The sequence below is a fragment of the Lytechinus variegatus genome, chromosome 4, assembly GCF_018143015.1.
Source record: "Lytechinus variegatus isolate NC3 chromosome 4, Lvar_3.0, whole genome shotgun sequence".
Taxonomy (NCBI): domain Eukaryota; kingdom Metazoa; phylum Echinodermata; class Echinoidea; order Temnopleuroida; family Toxopneustidae; genus Lytechinus; species Lytechinus variegatus.
The window spans coordinates 40978209-40993398 of NC_054743.1; the positions used below are offsets into that span (position 1 = coordinate 40978209).

General features: G+C 39.5%; 1 protein-coding gene across 1 annotated transcript; it reads right to left on the reverse strand.

The window, feature by feature from the left end:
• Positions 1 to 335: 335 nt before the first annotated feature.
• Positions 336 to 13203, reverse strand: LOC121414054 (DUF21 domain-containing protein At2g14520-like). The gene is made up of 8 exons (XM_041607099.1): positions 12864 to 13203; positions 11998 to 12256; positions 11204 to 11263; positions 10483 to 10589; positions 3311 to 3510; positions 2186 to 2431; positions 1219 to 1392; positions 336 to 710 (listed from the first exon to the last, which is right to left on the reverse strand). The coding sequence occupies exons 1-8, from the start codon at positions 13060 to 13062 to the stop codon at positions 663 to 665; spliced, it is 1293 nt and encodes a 430-aa protein (XP_041463033.1). The 5' UTR covers positions 13063 to 13203; the 3' UTR covers positions 336 to 662.
• Positions 13204 to 15190: the final 1987 nt, after the last annotated feature.

Genomic DNA, 15190 nt, shown 5'->3' on the forward strand with positions numbered 1-15190 from the left:
GACAAATCAAATTTTGAGAGCGCGCAGCGCAAGCAGAAAATGATAATATTCAGACCCTATTACAGACATTTTTACAGAGCACTTTTTAAAAATCAATTTGTAAATCAAACAAAATAATGAAAGTTCAAAATTTTATATCCTAAGAAATAGATTTTTCAAAAAAATATTTTCAAAGTCTTCCCCTCATGTTTTTTTTATTCAATCATGTTCCTCCTTTTACGTTTGCCTTTCTTCTTTTCTACTCTCTTTTCCCTTCTTTTTCCTTTCTTTTTCCCTTTTTTTTCTTTTTTTTCTCCGCCAATAGGGGGGGCCCGGGCCCCCCTGGATCCGCCTATGTACTACTACTACTACTAATACGACTACTACTACTACTGATAATCATAATAATAATAATGATGATAAAACTTACACCTTCAACACCAACGTGGCAACTAGGGATCCTACAATATCTATCTTGACTTCTACTAATTTATATATGTCTTATTCTGTTGCTCTTATTCTTTTATCGTAAGATTATTATTATAGATTTGGCTAATCTAGAATTTCGTTTTGGGTGTACATGCATGAGGTCCGTATTCTTAGACTGTATAGATCGACATTCACTTCATCTCTAATTGGTGCCATCTCATCCACGTTAGTTTAACTCTCGGAAATCATTTTGATCATGGAACTTCTTTGATCAAAGGGGTATTTTCGGTAGGTCGATGATTCTGTTGAAGAACAAAAAGAAATAAATCTAAGGTTAATATCCTTTTAGTAACATGAGGCAAGTCTTTTTTTAAGACGCAACAAGCATCCATTCGACATAGCCCATTCCCAAGATTTGTAAATTGACAAAGCCTATTGAAAAAAGCATACGGGCAATTCCATAAAACAATCAACTAAGTCCGACCTACATTTTTCTAAAGTTTAACTTCAGTTCATATGTCGGCCAAGTCATCGTCATTTGAGAGCATTACCGACTATGAGAAGAACAAAATAATCAGAGACAGAAAATTTCATGAAGATCCCACATATAGGAGATCAACGTACATATTTCATGGAATTTGCCCATATCGGAATATCATTCGCCAACTGACATGTCGCCGTCTAACACTGATTCTAGGAAGGGCAGTCATATGGACTTCCTCTGCACAAACCCCAACCACCGCCATCGTATTACCGATGACTGGTAAGACCATGAATGACCCTATGAATTCTTTAGAAAATATATCTTACTCCTTCAGAAACAAGGGTGTTGCTAGCATGAAGGGATCTCCGGCGTTCCATGGCAATTTGTAATCCAGACTGGACCATCTTCATCGTACCAGCCGAGTCCCGACGGCTAAGGGCTCGAGATTGACCAAGAATCACATCTAAGACGTTCTGTAGCGTTAGAAATCCGATGACAACCTGGGAAAGCATGAAACGATGGAGAACAAGATTGTCATTTTTAAGGTGAAGCTGCAAAGGCTTATCATGAACCTATACGGTCTCATCCTTTTAATTCTTCTTCCTCCCCTATTGTCGTAGACCTTCGGCAAATTGACGCAGAACTAGATTGGTAAAATGGGTACGCAGATCACACTCCGGGATCACACTGTTCAGTCAATCGGTTCACTGAGCCGAGGGGGTTAAAAGCAGAAAGATAGGGGACTGAAAATTTGGAAAGAATAAGAGAAATGGAGAGGAGAGATAGAGTGAGAGGGGTAGAAGGAGCATTGAAGACAAGCAGAGATGGGAGCCCTCAAGTGGTATCCAGTCTTCTCAGTAGACCATGTTTCCCTTTTTTTCAAAACATAAAAAGTTCCGTCAATGCAAAGCGGTTGTAACGCTTAGTGTCGCCAATAAAATATTGGCGCGCAGTGGCTCAAATTGCCCATAACTGACGAGTGAGTACTCGTAACGGCGCCAAAAAGTACATTGGAGCGAATTCGGCACGCCAATAGGCACCTTATTGGCGACAGAACGCGCCACACCCGCTTTACTTTGGAGCGAACTGGAACAAACTGGCGCCTCCCAATGGACTCCTATGTGTTGGAATATTTTAACTCTACGTGAAACGGGCACCCGTTTCATAAAGACTTGTAATGATATCAAAGGGCGAATGTCTATAACGAGTGTACTATGCAGCCAATCAAATTGGATGATTTTAGTAGCGTTTAACTGTTATTCCAAATTTATTATTTTTTTCTTTAAAACTTACCTCTGTGTCATCATCAAGCACGGCAGCTATTCGGTAACGCCCAAGGCTCATGTCATCGAATATATCATATAGAGGTCTACTTGACGGAATAAAATGGAGAGAACGCCCGAATCTGTTGAACGACGTAGAGATTAGCTCTTGGTCTTCGGGGTCGAGGAGAATTAGTTCCTTGATCACAAACTCGCCTTGGACGTTTTTACGGTGGTTCTTGTAGACTGGAACGTGCGAGAATTTCTGTGTAGCAAGCTACTGAATTGGGAGAATAGACAACAAAGAATCAATGACTTTTGGTAAAGTTCGTCAATTTGATTATGCTGAAATTATTAATGCTTGTTGAAAATACTCTGTCGAGCTGCCACTCGAATTTTGAAAGGGTGTTACAGGCATGGCATTTGAGACAAGTGACATCAACAATTACTAGTGAGCTTCTATTAATATTTTTCAATACATTGTAATCATCTACCACCACCACCACAAACTTCTTCTATAACAGGTACAATCAAGAAAACGTCAGTCCTAGTTGTCATTCCCAACAAATCAACATTATCGTCAGTATGGACAGTGCCACTATTTTCTCATAAACTCTCTGATCTCCGATCTATCACGTAAGCGTCGCGTACGCAATGATAATTTCCATGACTGCTCCACCTTATCGCCACTTTGCACTCCACTTTTAACAAAGCCATCGGTAGATGTGCCTTGCCGATGAGTTGAATGTCTTTTTATTTTTTAATTTAGTGCACACCCAGTAATGCATAGTATTTAATTTACTTGCTGCAAGATACAATTAATAGCAATGTAGATAAAATTCTTTGCTCAAGGACCGTGCACGGAATTAGACTCTAGTCTCTCTTATTACGTCTGTACGTAGTCAGGTGCCTTGACCACTCGGCCACGACACATCCCAACACGTCACTTGATACAAGTCTAAACTTTGCCAGATCAACACACGCAAAGACATAAACACACCCATAATCAAGCACACCCACTCCCTCACAGAAGCAAACGCACATCCCCCATACAAAGGGCTATAACTCACCTATTTCCATCTCCCATCACCGAAACCATCCACAAAAGTTGTTCCCTAACTTCCTCACCACTTTAAACCTTGCACCATTTACCTACCAACTGCATAGTCTTCCTGTCAAAGACACCATCATAGTCCAACATGCTAACGTTATCCAGTGGTATCATGGCGTCCATGGCAACCTTGCTCTCAGCATCCAATGCTCCCTTGATAATGTGAACCTCGTCATATGTCAGTGTATGCTGTTCAGCTGCAGCGTCTGGTGATGTCATCTGGAGCTCTATCAGGGCCTTGAGTTCTGAAAATATAAATATTCACTTTTAATCTTAGAACCTTTCATTGTCCCGTATGTGGAACCTGATCCAATACAAAGGACTCTGGTGGAGACTTTGGTATGAACGTATATACAGGTTTATTATACAGGCCAGCTAGGCAGGTCAATCAACAGGCATGGTATCCATGTTGCGGGAGGTGTATGGAGTGCTTAGATATCCATACTGATATCGTAACATCCCCCTTCTGATAAGATTGAGAATTTTAAATTTCAATGATATTGTTTTCAAACAATACTTTTGGTAGTCTGCAAATTTTGGTAATTTGGCTTGGTTATGATTTATCAGATATAATATAGAAATTGTTTGGTTTGTGAGAATAATACCAATTTGTGATAAACTGTATGCATCTTCAATTTTACATAACTTTAATCTTGTGCAAAACTGAAAATAATTTGGATAACCGGATTGATCCTGAAATCAATATTTCCAAACAATAATTTTTGGTTATAGTGTCTTTTTGATAATTTCGTGAACACTATCTTGACATACCAAAAATAATGTACAATGTTTATACATGCATATAATAAACTTAAAACTACACTAATGTCTTCAGTGTTCTTCTTCTTTCTTCTCTTTCTCTTCTTTGTTTGAGAGTTTAGAGTGTTCATAATGTTCAATCGTCGAACATGAATCTCTCTGGTTTGCGAATAGTGCGTCCAGACCTCGTGGTTTGTGAGTGTGTCTGTTGAGATTGATTAGAGTTGGACATTGGTGTTCGTTGGACGTTGTCTTCCTCTGGTTGAGTTTCTGTGGAGTGGTTTTCTTCTTCGAACCTCACACGCTTCGGAGTTGGGTTGGTGGATGGAATTTCCCTCAAGTGAGATCTATTTCTCCTCAAGATTCCTCCGTTCGGCGTTGAAACTTCGTAGGATCGAGGTTCTTCACAGATTTTGGATACTTTGGCTGGTATCCAAGTGTTGTCTCTTGGATGCAGAACTCTCACTGGTTGTCCTACATGCAGTGGTGGCAGATCAGAACTTGCATGTCGATCATGCACTTCCTTCATTTTGTCTTGCCTATTCAAGAGAAACTCGGTGGCAGTAGAATCTCTCGAAAGATAGTGACTTGGCAATGTGGTTCGGATGGGTCTTCCAAACAACATCTCTGCTGGTGATCTCAAGTTATTGTCAACTGGTGTTGCTCTCAGGTGCATCATGGCTAGTTGACTGTCTTGGCTAGTTTGAGAACACTTCGTCAACAGATTCTTGATTGTACGAACCATTCTCTCAGCTAATCCGTTGGATCTTGGATAGTGCGGTGAAGAAGTGATGTGCTTGATATTCCACTTCTTGCACATGTCTTGGAATGGTTTCCCGACAAATTGTGGACCGTTGTCGGACACAATCTCTTCTGGTGGACCAAACAGACTGAAGATTCCCGTCATCTGTCTTGCTATAGCTGCACTGGATGTATCGGTTAGCTTGGCAATGATCGGATACTTGGAATAGTAATCAGTAACGAGTAGATACTCTTGTCTATTGAGCATGAACAAGTCGGTTCCCAGTCTGGTCCATGGTGCTGGTGGTACATCATGGGGATGCAGTGGCTCTTTCTGCTGTCTTGTTTGGTGTTTCTGGCATGTTTCACACTGCTTTATCAACTGATCAATGTCCTTGTTGATGTTTGGCCAGAACACTGTCTCACGAGCAAGTCGTCTCGTGCTTTCGATTCCCATGTGTCCTAGATGAAGCTGTCTAAGGATGTCATTCCTTAGTGTCTTCGGTATGATGACTTGACTTCCCTTGAAGAGTACTCCGTGTGATACTCCGATTTCATCTCTGTAAGACCAAAATTGACGAAGGGATGTCGGCAATTCTTGGATGGTCTCAGGCCATCCCTGAGTGACTATTTGCCATAGTGATCTGAGAACAGGATCATTAGCTGTTTCTCTCTGAAGCTCTGTTCTCTTGTGTTGTCCGAAGTATATCAAGTCAATCTGGTGCGAATCTTCGGCTTCAGAGCAGATGGATTCCACTCTGACATCTAGCGGAACATCGCGTGCTTCCTTGGGATTAGGAAGTCGGCTCAAGGTATCGGAAAGAATCATGTCTTTTCCTGGTTGATACTTGACTTGAAATCGGTATCCTTGGACTTTGATAAGCAATCTCTGTAGACGTGGTGGTGCACTTCTAAGAGGTTTCTTCCATATCATCTCCAATGGTCTGTGATCTGTTATGACGGTGAATTCCTTCCCGAACAGATATGTATGGAAGCGGTTGATACCAAACACTAGGGCTAAGGTTTCCCTCTCTATGTTGGAATAGTTGGACTGTGCAGTGGAAAGACTTTTGGATGCAAATGCAACTGGTTTGCCTTGCTGGAGCAGGCATGCTCCTAGCCCTTTCATCGATGCATCTACCTCAAGAGTTGTCTCTTTCTTTGGGTCATAGAATTGTAGACATGCACCTGACGATACTGCACTTTTCAGGCTGTTCAAGGAATGTTCATGATCATCGTCCCAGATGAATGGTACTTCCTTGTGTAGAAGTTCTCGAAGTGGCGCTGACTTCTCTGAGAAGTTAGGAATGTATGCTGCTAGGTATGTGAATAATCCTAGGCATCTCTGAACATCTTCTTTGTCCTTGGGTGATGGCATTGATGTAATAGCTTCTACCTTGCTCGGATCTGGGTAGATACCTGATCTAGTGTACTTGGAACCAAAGAAGTTGATGGCTTCCTTCTTGATAGTACATTTGGAGCTGTTGAACACTAAGCCTTCTTGCTTTGCCGTCTCCATGAGTAAGTAGAGATTCCTATCGTGTTCCTCCTCCGTTCTTCCTACAATCGCTATGTCATCTGCGATGCATATGCAGCCTGGCACATTTTGGACAATCCTATCCATATGCTGCTGGAAGATATCCTGACTAGTACATAACCCAAATGGTAGTCTTTGGAAGCAGTACCTTCCAAATGGTGTACGAAATGTGGTGAGATCCTGGCACTCCTCTGATAGGTGAACCGACCAGTAACCAGCCTTCGCGTCTAACTTAGAGAAGTACTGAGCTCCTGCGAAGACAGGTTGGACCTCTTCCAAGGTTGGTACCTTGTGCGGGCATCTCTTCAAGGCATCATTTAACCTCCTGGGGTCAAGACAAATCCTGATGGATCCATCTTTCTTCACAACAGTGGTCATGGAGCTGCACCAATCGGTGTGGTACTCGATTTTTCTGATGACTCCTTGCTGCTCCATATTGTCCAGTTCCGCCTTGATTTTGTCTTTCAAGTGTACGCTGCACTTGCGGGGTGCGTCTATGGTAGGTTTAGCATCATCCTTGACATGAAGCATTGCCTTCCCTCGGAAACTACCAATAGCGTCAAACTGATTCGGATATGCTTGTTTGAGATCCCTTACACTTGTGATAGGTGTTTGTTTAAGTTTAGGATTGGTTGTAGGTGTTTCGTTGTGCATTGAGTGAATTGTGATAATTCCAAGGTCAGTGCAACCTAACAACCCTAGGATCGCTGGACCCTTGACATCTGCTACATAGAATGTATGTGTTGACCATTTTGTACTCTTGTATCTACACTTTATGTCCAGTGTACCCTTACATGGAATCTGTGTCTCTCCGTAAGCTATAAGTTTTATTGTTGTTTGTTTCACTACTGATTCCCACTTTGGACCGTATATTGCTTTGGCGGTACGTACTGTGATAGTGTTAGCACTTGCCCCCGAGTCCACTTTTAGGTAAAGCTTAATATGTTGACCTACTCTCTGTGGGCATATTATGTCAATATTAGCAAATGCTACAGTACCTTCTGGATTTACAACTGTGTGTGGTCCATTAGTGTGTATGGTGTCGAATTGTGCTACGTTGAATGGACTATCTGTAGATTGATAATGATCATGATCTGTGGTAGTATCATGTGTTATGTCCATTTCGCTTATTGGTTTACTCTTTCGACTTTTCGACTTTGATCGTGATTTGTTTTGTCTTGGTTTCCGATCATCAGATACCGCGTCTGATCTTTGGTCATCTGATCTACGATTCTGTTTACGACTACGATCATTTTTCGATTTACGACAGAATTTGGCCCAATGGCCCTTGGTGCCACAGGCACGGCACTCATCGTCATACGCAGGGCACTGACGAGGTTTGTGGAAACGTCCGCAGTTACCACATGCTTTTCGTCCCTGGTTACGCTTGAACGAATCGATATTCTGTTTAGGGTCTAGTGTCTCAAGACATTGTCGGCTCGCAGCGACTGCCTCGTATTTACGACCTTCTACCAAAATTTGTTCGACCTTGTAACCTTTCGGTTGATCTAGCAATGACTTTTGGAATTCGAGACTTGTAGTTGACGCAATCACTAGCTCCATGATTCGCTCATTTAACTCAGCTTCCTCGAAATCGCAATTTTTGGCTTTGTCCCTACACCTGGTAACAAATTCATCGATCGTTTCATCTGGTTTCTGCCTGTACCGCATTAGCTCTAAGCGGTGTATGCGAAAATTGATATTGACCTTTAACTGTGCCTCTAATAGTCTCCATAGCTCTTGCGGTTTTTCTTTATCGGTCTCTGATAGCCCCGATGCATTGATTCGACGCAAGCCTTCATTGCCTACAGCAATCTTGATTTTTATAGCCACTTTTCTCTGATCAGTTATGTCTTGGTCTGCTAGAATCAGCTCCATTCTTTGTCTGAAAAGCTGGAACTCTTCTGGTAGGTCTGTTGCCTCCCAGTTCATTTCTGGATATTTTCCACTACTCAATGGCCCGTATTCTGAAGTCGGGTTTAACTTAAACCCAGATTTAAAGTTGTGGTTTAAGTATGGACAGCCAATCGTTACATAAATCATTAACAGTAGAGATGTAATATTTCAGCTCATTTGGCTCTTAAATCATTCATAAATGTCTAGGAAGTATAAAAAAAATTATTGGCTTCACCATTGATGAATCAGGAAAGAGCAAACATAATAAACATGGTAAACATAAGAAACATGAAAAATTGACACTTTTGGCTTGCCATAATTTTAGCACAGAGTTAGACCATGGTCTAAGTTAAACCTGACTTCAGAATACGGGCCATTGTGTATGTTCACTGTACGTATTAGGTATTTAATTTAAATGAATGAGTGTAGATATTAATGTCTGATTATATCCACGTGTGAACGCTCCTTACAGTCACAGGTCGACTGGTGATGATACCTGTAACGCACTCACAGCCCTGTGTGAATGTCATTAGGTGTTTCATGCAGTGAAAATGCTGGTCACTCCCACTCACTTCTCACACTCCAGATTTACAATTAATATTAGGAAAATATTAATTCATTGTTCACACTCCAGTCCAGAAAATTAAGTAATTTAGGTTTTATCAACTTTTAGTGTATGTTGATCTTATGATGCAGACCTCTGTGCCAGTGATTGAACACAGTTATAACTTATTCAGGCTATATTTGATTGTTTACAGTTACCGTTAGCATCTCGCTCCTTCTCACAACACTGTGATTTGCTGTGACAGTGCATTGGGTATGCACAGTACGGTACATGAGCGATGCGATAGCCGGGGCTAGCGGGCCCCCGTTGGGTTAGTAAGTAGGTTATGAAGCATGCGAATTTCGGTAAAAAGACATGCAGTTTACTTCCCAACAATACAGTAAGTGGTTACTTGATCCTTGTCATTTCAAAAGCGATCACTGGTTTCCGCTGCCACCATGATCCAATACAAAGGACTCTGGTGGAGACTTTGGTATGAACGTATATACAGGTTTATTATACAGGCCAGCTAGGCAGGTCAATCAACAGGCATGGTATCCATGTTGCGGGAGGTGTATGGAGTGCTTAGATATCCATACTGATATCGTAACAGAACCTTTTAAGGATCTTCAAAGAACCCTTTTATCATGTTAAGGTTCTATATACAACGTATGGGGTTCTTGATGGTATGAAGAACCCTACCAATTGTGTATAGGGTTCTGTATGTATATCATATGAAGCTCTTTACACCACCAAAACTCCATAGGATATATAAGAACCTTAAGGGTTCCATGCAGAGCCAAAACCGCTCAAAGGACTTTTAAAACTTCTTTCTTCTTCTCTGAAGAACTTTAAAATATTCCATGAAAGGGACAAAGGGTCTATTCGAAACATTTTGTTAGAGTGTTCGATTATTGTATGGTGCTCGTGCGTATATGTTCTTGCATTGAACAATGATTTACCCAACCTTAGCATCACCTCTAATTAGGCACTTCAATTAAAGAGAAGGCTCCCATTCTTCATCAGATCTAGCCAAGTTAGATATCATACTATTTGGGGATCAATGTACGTTTGTTTGATGATGTTAGGCCCGTCCAAACTATTGGACCTAATCCAGCTAGATCCGCCACTCCTCCAATAAACTATTAACTTCATTGGTATAGACTGAGTGACTAATGCCGATCAATGTCTTTCTAATCTAAAGACAATTAATGTCCATGTGGATATGACCCCAAAATTTTATCACGATCAAATCTTTTTTTTTTATTTTGCGGAGGTACCGTGGCTCATTGTATTGGCTATTCTATAATAATTTAATGCCTCTTTATACACTGGATCCTATTTTTTTTTAAATATAATATGACAATCATAATGCCAGAAATAACGATGGTATACTGAGGGATATATGCCTACTTGCGGTATATGGTAAAAAAAAACGAGAAGAGGAAGAGGAATATTGGACGGTCAGTATAACGAATAAATTTGGCTGCACTTTCTTGAGTGATGTAAAGTTCTGGTAGAATCATAAATTGTCTTGTAACTACATTTCAGTTGATCTCAATTCACTAATAAAACGTATTTTTTTCTCATTTATCACGCAAAAGCCAATAGCAACCGTTCGAGGGAGGTACTAAAAATTCATAACATGTTTCTTTGCATGTTCAGGTCCAAAATAGTTTGATGGACACCTTCATTTGTTCTAATATTTCTATCCATTGTGATAATCCATTTGTTTCTTACCTGCTCTCTCGTAGAATCTATCTTTCCTTTTCACGATTAACACTGATAGCAGCATGGCGACAGGCCAGGCTATGATGAAAAACACTGCAATTGATATATAAACGAACCTGGAAATGATTGAATAAATTAATAATTCTTTGAAGCATTTTGTAAACAGATTTAATCAATGTCTTACATGTATAATTTTACTCATTATTGTTTCCATGATAGGTTCCAATTTCATTCTTTGAATCTAATTGATGAAACCTTAATCTTTGCCAGACGAACGAATCCATACGTTAACATTATGTATTGCATTATCTGATTATGGCGTACACTATTTTTTCACATTAGCCAGATAAGCTATACTTGTACCAAACCTATTGTTGTTGATAGACAGGATGAAAAAAAAAACATCAAAGTTATAGGTACCAGCAATATCAACGGACATGAAACAGCAAGAGCAGTATAGTCAGGTAGATAAAGGGACATGGTCTCCTCATCTTGAGTCACTCAGAGTTATCACCCCCTTATTGTTTTGACGACGAGAGTCCGTTACCCGCAGGATCGTTCAAATTTTAATAGATACATCACATAAAAGTTGATGGTACTTGGTGATATACATCATATTAAATTTTCATATCGATACTAAGCTCTTTTTCATTAAAGTGAAATTGATCCTTATAGTCTTTCATTCAAATTAGGAGATAGGCAAATTAATTCTTTAGAAATGTATTCTCACCATGCCATATTTGCTGCAAGAACCAATCCATGTCGATCACCAACTAGTTGAGGTAATAACCTAAGAATTAAAAAGTAAATTGGAAAATCAAAATAATTTTCATTACTCGGTAATATTCTTAACGGATCATGCTGTTTACAACTATATTAATTTTGACAAATATTGGTGGTAATTCTTAAATTTAGATTTGATCATTTTGCTTTGTAGAAGACAATGTATAGTGGAAATCAAGTAGTATACTCGCATCAAATAAACAGACTTATTTTATCCGACAAATGCAACTGACATTGGCAGGACCTCCATTTAAACTTAATTACAAAAACAATTCCACTATTACTATTCCACTATTAATTACAAAAACAATTCCACAAAAATAATTACAAAAACAATTCCACTCGAGATCGGTTTTCTTCGATTTTTGTGTCATATGTGTTGCAGATCTTGTGGCAACTCTCCCGCATTCTGATAGCAGGATTAACTTAAACTCAGGTTTAAAGTTGTGTGTAAGTATGGATAGCCAATTGTTACATAAATCACTAACAGTAGAGATATCATATTTCAGCTCATTTGGCTCTCAAATCATTCATAATTGTCTAGGAAGTATAAAGAGATAGTTGCCTTCACCATCGATGAATCAGTAAAGAGCACAGTAAATATCAGAAACATACAACTTATTAAAATTTTGATACTTTTGGCTTTCCATACTTAAATCACAACTTTAAATAAACATGAGTTTAAGTTAAACCTGCTATCAGAATTCGGGCCAATATGGCACGATAAGATCTTTGTCTTACTTATTGAAGATGAAAACAGTTATTGCTGAAACAAGAACGGACAGTATCGGGCTAATAATGTAGGCTAAGACGATTGGCTGGCATACAATGGCGGCTACGTTACCCATGTTGAGCGTAACGATCAGTAAATTGGGGTACTTCAGAAGCCTCATGACCCGGGAGGCGTTGACCTTTTCACTTCGGGTGCCCTGACGAAGACATACCTCAAGCCTGGTGAGGTCCTGGGAAAAGAAACTTGTCGTCAGAGCCGAGTACAGACCTGCAATGAACAGAAATAAGTGATTGGAGTTTAAGAGAGCGGTTGTTGTGTTTTTTTTTCATGACTCTGGAGGCATCGCCGCTAGGAATATCAGGACTGTTGACGATGGGCGGTGGGATAGTCTCAAAGTTTCCATTTCTTCTTAAATATTGTATTGCAGTAGAAATTACAGAAAATAACTCTAAGGTAGTATTATCCCCCTCCCCTTCAGATTTGTAGCATGGCTATTCATAACGGATTAAATGGTACAATAACACACACCTAAAATGGGTCAAATACTAATTTCTGTGAAATCTAAACACATCACCCTTATACCAAAAACCATGCCTTGAAAAATACGTACCGAATATAAGGTAAACCGACAGTGTTATAGATATTCTCATCACCTTTAACATTGTTTAAGATTAAACATATCTCGCCGTGCATAATGAAACCGTGATTTTTAGTAGTGTTTAAGATTAAGGTACCGATGGTGAGTCATGCAAGCAATTGAACTCTCTTATTTTGAAATTGATACTCTATACCGAACAGATGTGACACCATCAGCAGTGACCAACAGAATGCAGATTGACATGCATGAAATAAGTATTTTTGACCAAGCACTTACCAGAACCAAAGGTGAAGATGGTGAAGAGTATCAGATTGACCCAGAACCATCCCTGATCGGGATCTTCAAGAACAGGGGAAATCGGCACAACTGAAATATTGCACTTTGGTTCTCCAGAATATTCCGTGATCTCACTCACGTTAGCGAGATCTACGGTAGATGAAGACATGGCAGCTGTTGCCATGGAGACAGGCGCCATGTTTGGCCGATCGGTGACTGTTCGTTGGAGACGTAATGTTGATGAACTTCAGACATAAGATTATGACCAATCACAAGTCATTTATAAATTGCAAAGAGATTGTAGTATACTGTTCGGGTGTAGCGGAATGATGCGAAACAGACAACCAGCAAAGCAGTTGAAATAAGGTCAGAGCGTATGACATTGCCGGTGTTCATTAAATGAAATTTGACAATGCCACCATTTTATTATCCAAAAACGTCTGAAAGTTATATGGATAAACTACCAGTCTTTATCATCACTTTAAAACTGTGACCTCGTTTATTGTAGCAAGTCTAAAATAAAAAAACAAATTCTTCGTCAACTAAGCTTCGGAAATCGTAATACTTTTTTACAAAGGCAAGTACATACCAGCATTGTTAAAGACAGGCATACAAGGTCGCTTTTGGGATTCTCATTCTGAAATCTTAAAAAATATTTTGATTCTCAGTGAACTTCATTTTGGATCCTTTTAAGATAATCATATAGTTGCTGACAGAAAAATAACCATCTGTCTGGTGTACGCTAGAATTCTTATTTTACTTCAAACATGTGCAATAGAGTTAATGTAATTGTGAAAAGACTGCATGGGGAATACCGTCAGTCTTAAGCATTCATTATTCAGTTGATAGTTCAATTTCAATTCAAATAAGCAATTTTTTTCTTCCACTTTTACAAAATATCATTTTCAGTATATCTATACAAAATCATTTGTCATATTAGAGTATGAATATATATATTCTAAAAAATTAACAGAAGAAGACGTTATTCCCCAAAAGCAAAAGTTTCACAGCGTTCAATTTATCCGTTATGATTGTCTTTCGAAAGGGATGTGCTTTATGCTTATGCACGCTGATGACCAGCATAATTCTAAAATTGATATTATGGAGAAACTGTGATAAAAGGCGATGTACCGTATATATACGCTACGATTGTATATACTGTACAACCTGGTTTTTGAACATGTAAACTGCTTGTCAATTAACGAAGTTCTGTCGGTAGATGCTTTATAGAAAATAAATGGACAAGATGACGTACATTTGACATGTTAGAATAGGATTCGCACATTCTGCTAAGGTGATGACGTCACACATTTTCATCAAATGCAGTGTCAAATCACGTTCCTCTCGATTTTTAAAGGAATATTATACCCACAAGTCCCACTTTATCCGACAGTTACCAAAGAAAGATCTGACGACTTGTCGGACAAAAATGTTGATGAAACGTCCCCCAGGTCCAATCTGCCGCATTATCGCAGTACCCTAAATGAATTTAATACCTCACTCTCCCTCACCTTCCAGTCCCATCCCGCCGTCTCCCCCCCCCCTCTCCTCTATCTTATCCTCTCTTCTATACTACCCCCCCCCCCCGACTCATAATTCGTCTCTCTCTTCTCTTTCACAAAGAATACTCTTCAATACTCTCCACAGGCTACATCAAGAGTTTCTTCACATAAAATAAACCAAAACTTTGAAACATCAGTCATCTTCATTTTCGTTCAGGATAATAAATCACCATTTTATTTCCATCGCCATAATTTTTGTTCCATTTGTTAGAGCATAAAAAATACTTTTTTCAATCAGAAGAATAAACGTGCTTGGCACTTGGATATTTGACACAAAATAGGGATACGTTCCAAATTAACTACTATTTTTGTACTACGGGCCCTTTCTAAAAGCCGGATGGTCCTAGACTCCCCTGAAAGATGAAAACTCGAAAGGCCCACAACAGAGATTAAAATCCGAACAACAGAATTGAAGGCCAAGTCGGTAGATATTGGGACGTGTGAGACTGCCATTTTGGAAATGTAGCAGAGTACTGTACGACGTCAGTAAAGCTAAATCATTACACTGTTCTCATTATTAATATAAATATAATTTTTCCCAAAGAGCGACTTACTAGCCGAAAAGACTAGCTTTACCTCTAAAGTACAAACACGTTATGCAAACAGTCGGAATTCTTTCACTCGACCTTTAGTCAAACATAGATCTAGAGAGCGAGGACATCTCAATCAGTCCTTTATTGAAACGTTTTGCGTTCACGTTTATTTTGGCATGGTAGGTGAACCAAGGAAATTAAATGTGTGTGCATGCACACATTTTGGCAATTG

What these genes read in the sequence shown, in the direction of transcription:
- LOC121414054 (XM_041607099.1), bottom strand. Translation starts at nt 13,062, where the DNA reads ATGGCGCCTGTCTCCATGGCAACAGCTGCCATGTCTTCATCTACCGTA. An exon ending in CTTGCAGCAAATATGGCATG is followed by an intron (nt 10,590 to 11,203) that starts GTGAGAATACAT and finishes AATCATTTCCAG; the next exon opens with GTTCGTTTATATATCAATTG. An exon ending in ACAGGAAGACTATGCAGTTG is followed by an intron (nt 2,432 to 3,310) that starts GTAGGTAAATGG and finishes CCAATTCAGTAG; the next exon opens with CTTGCTACACAGAAATTCTC.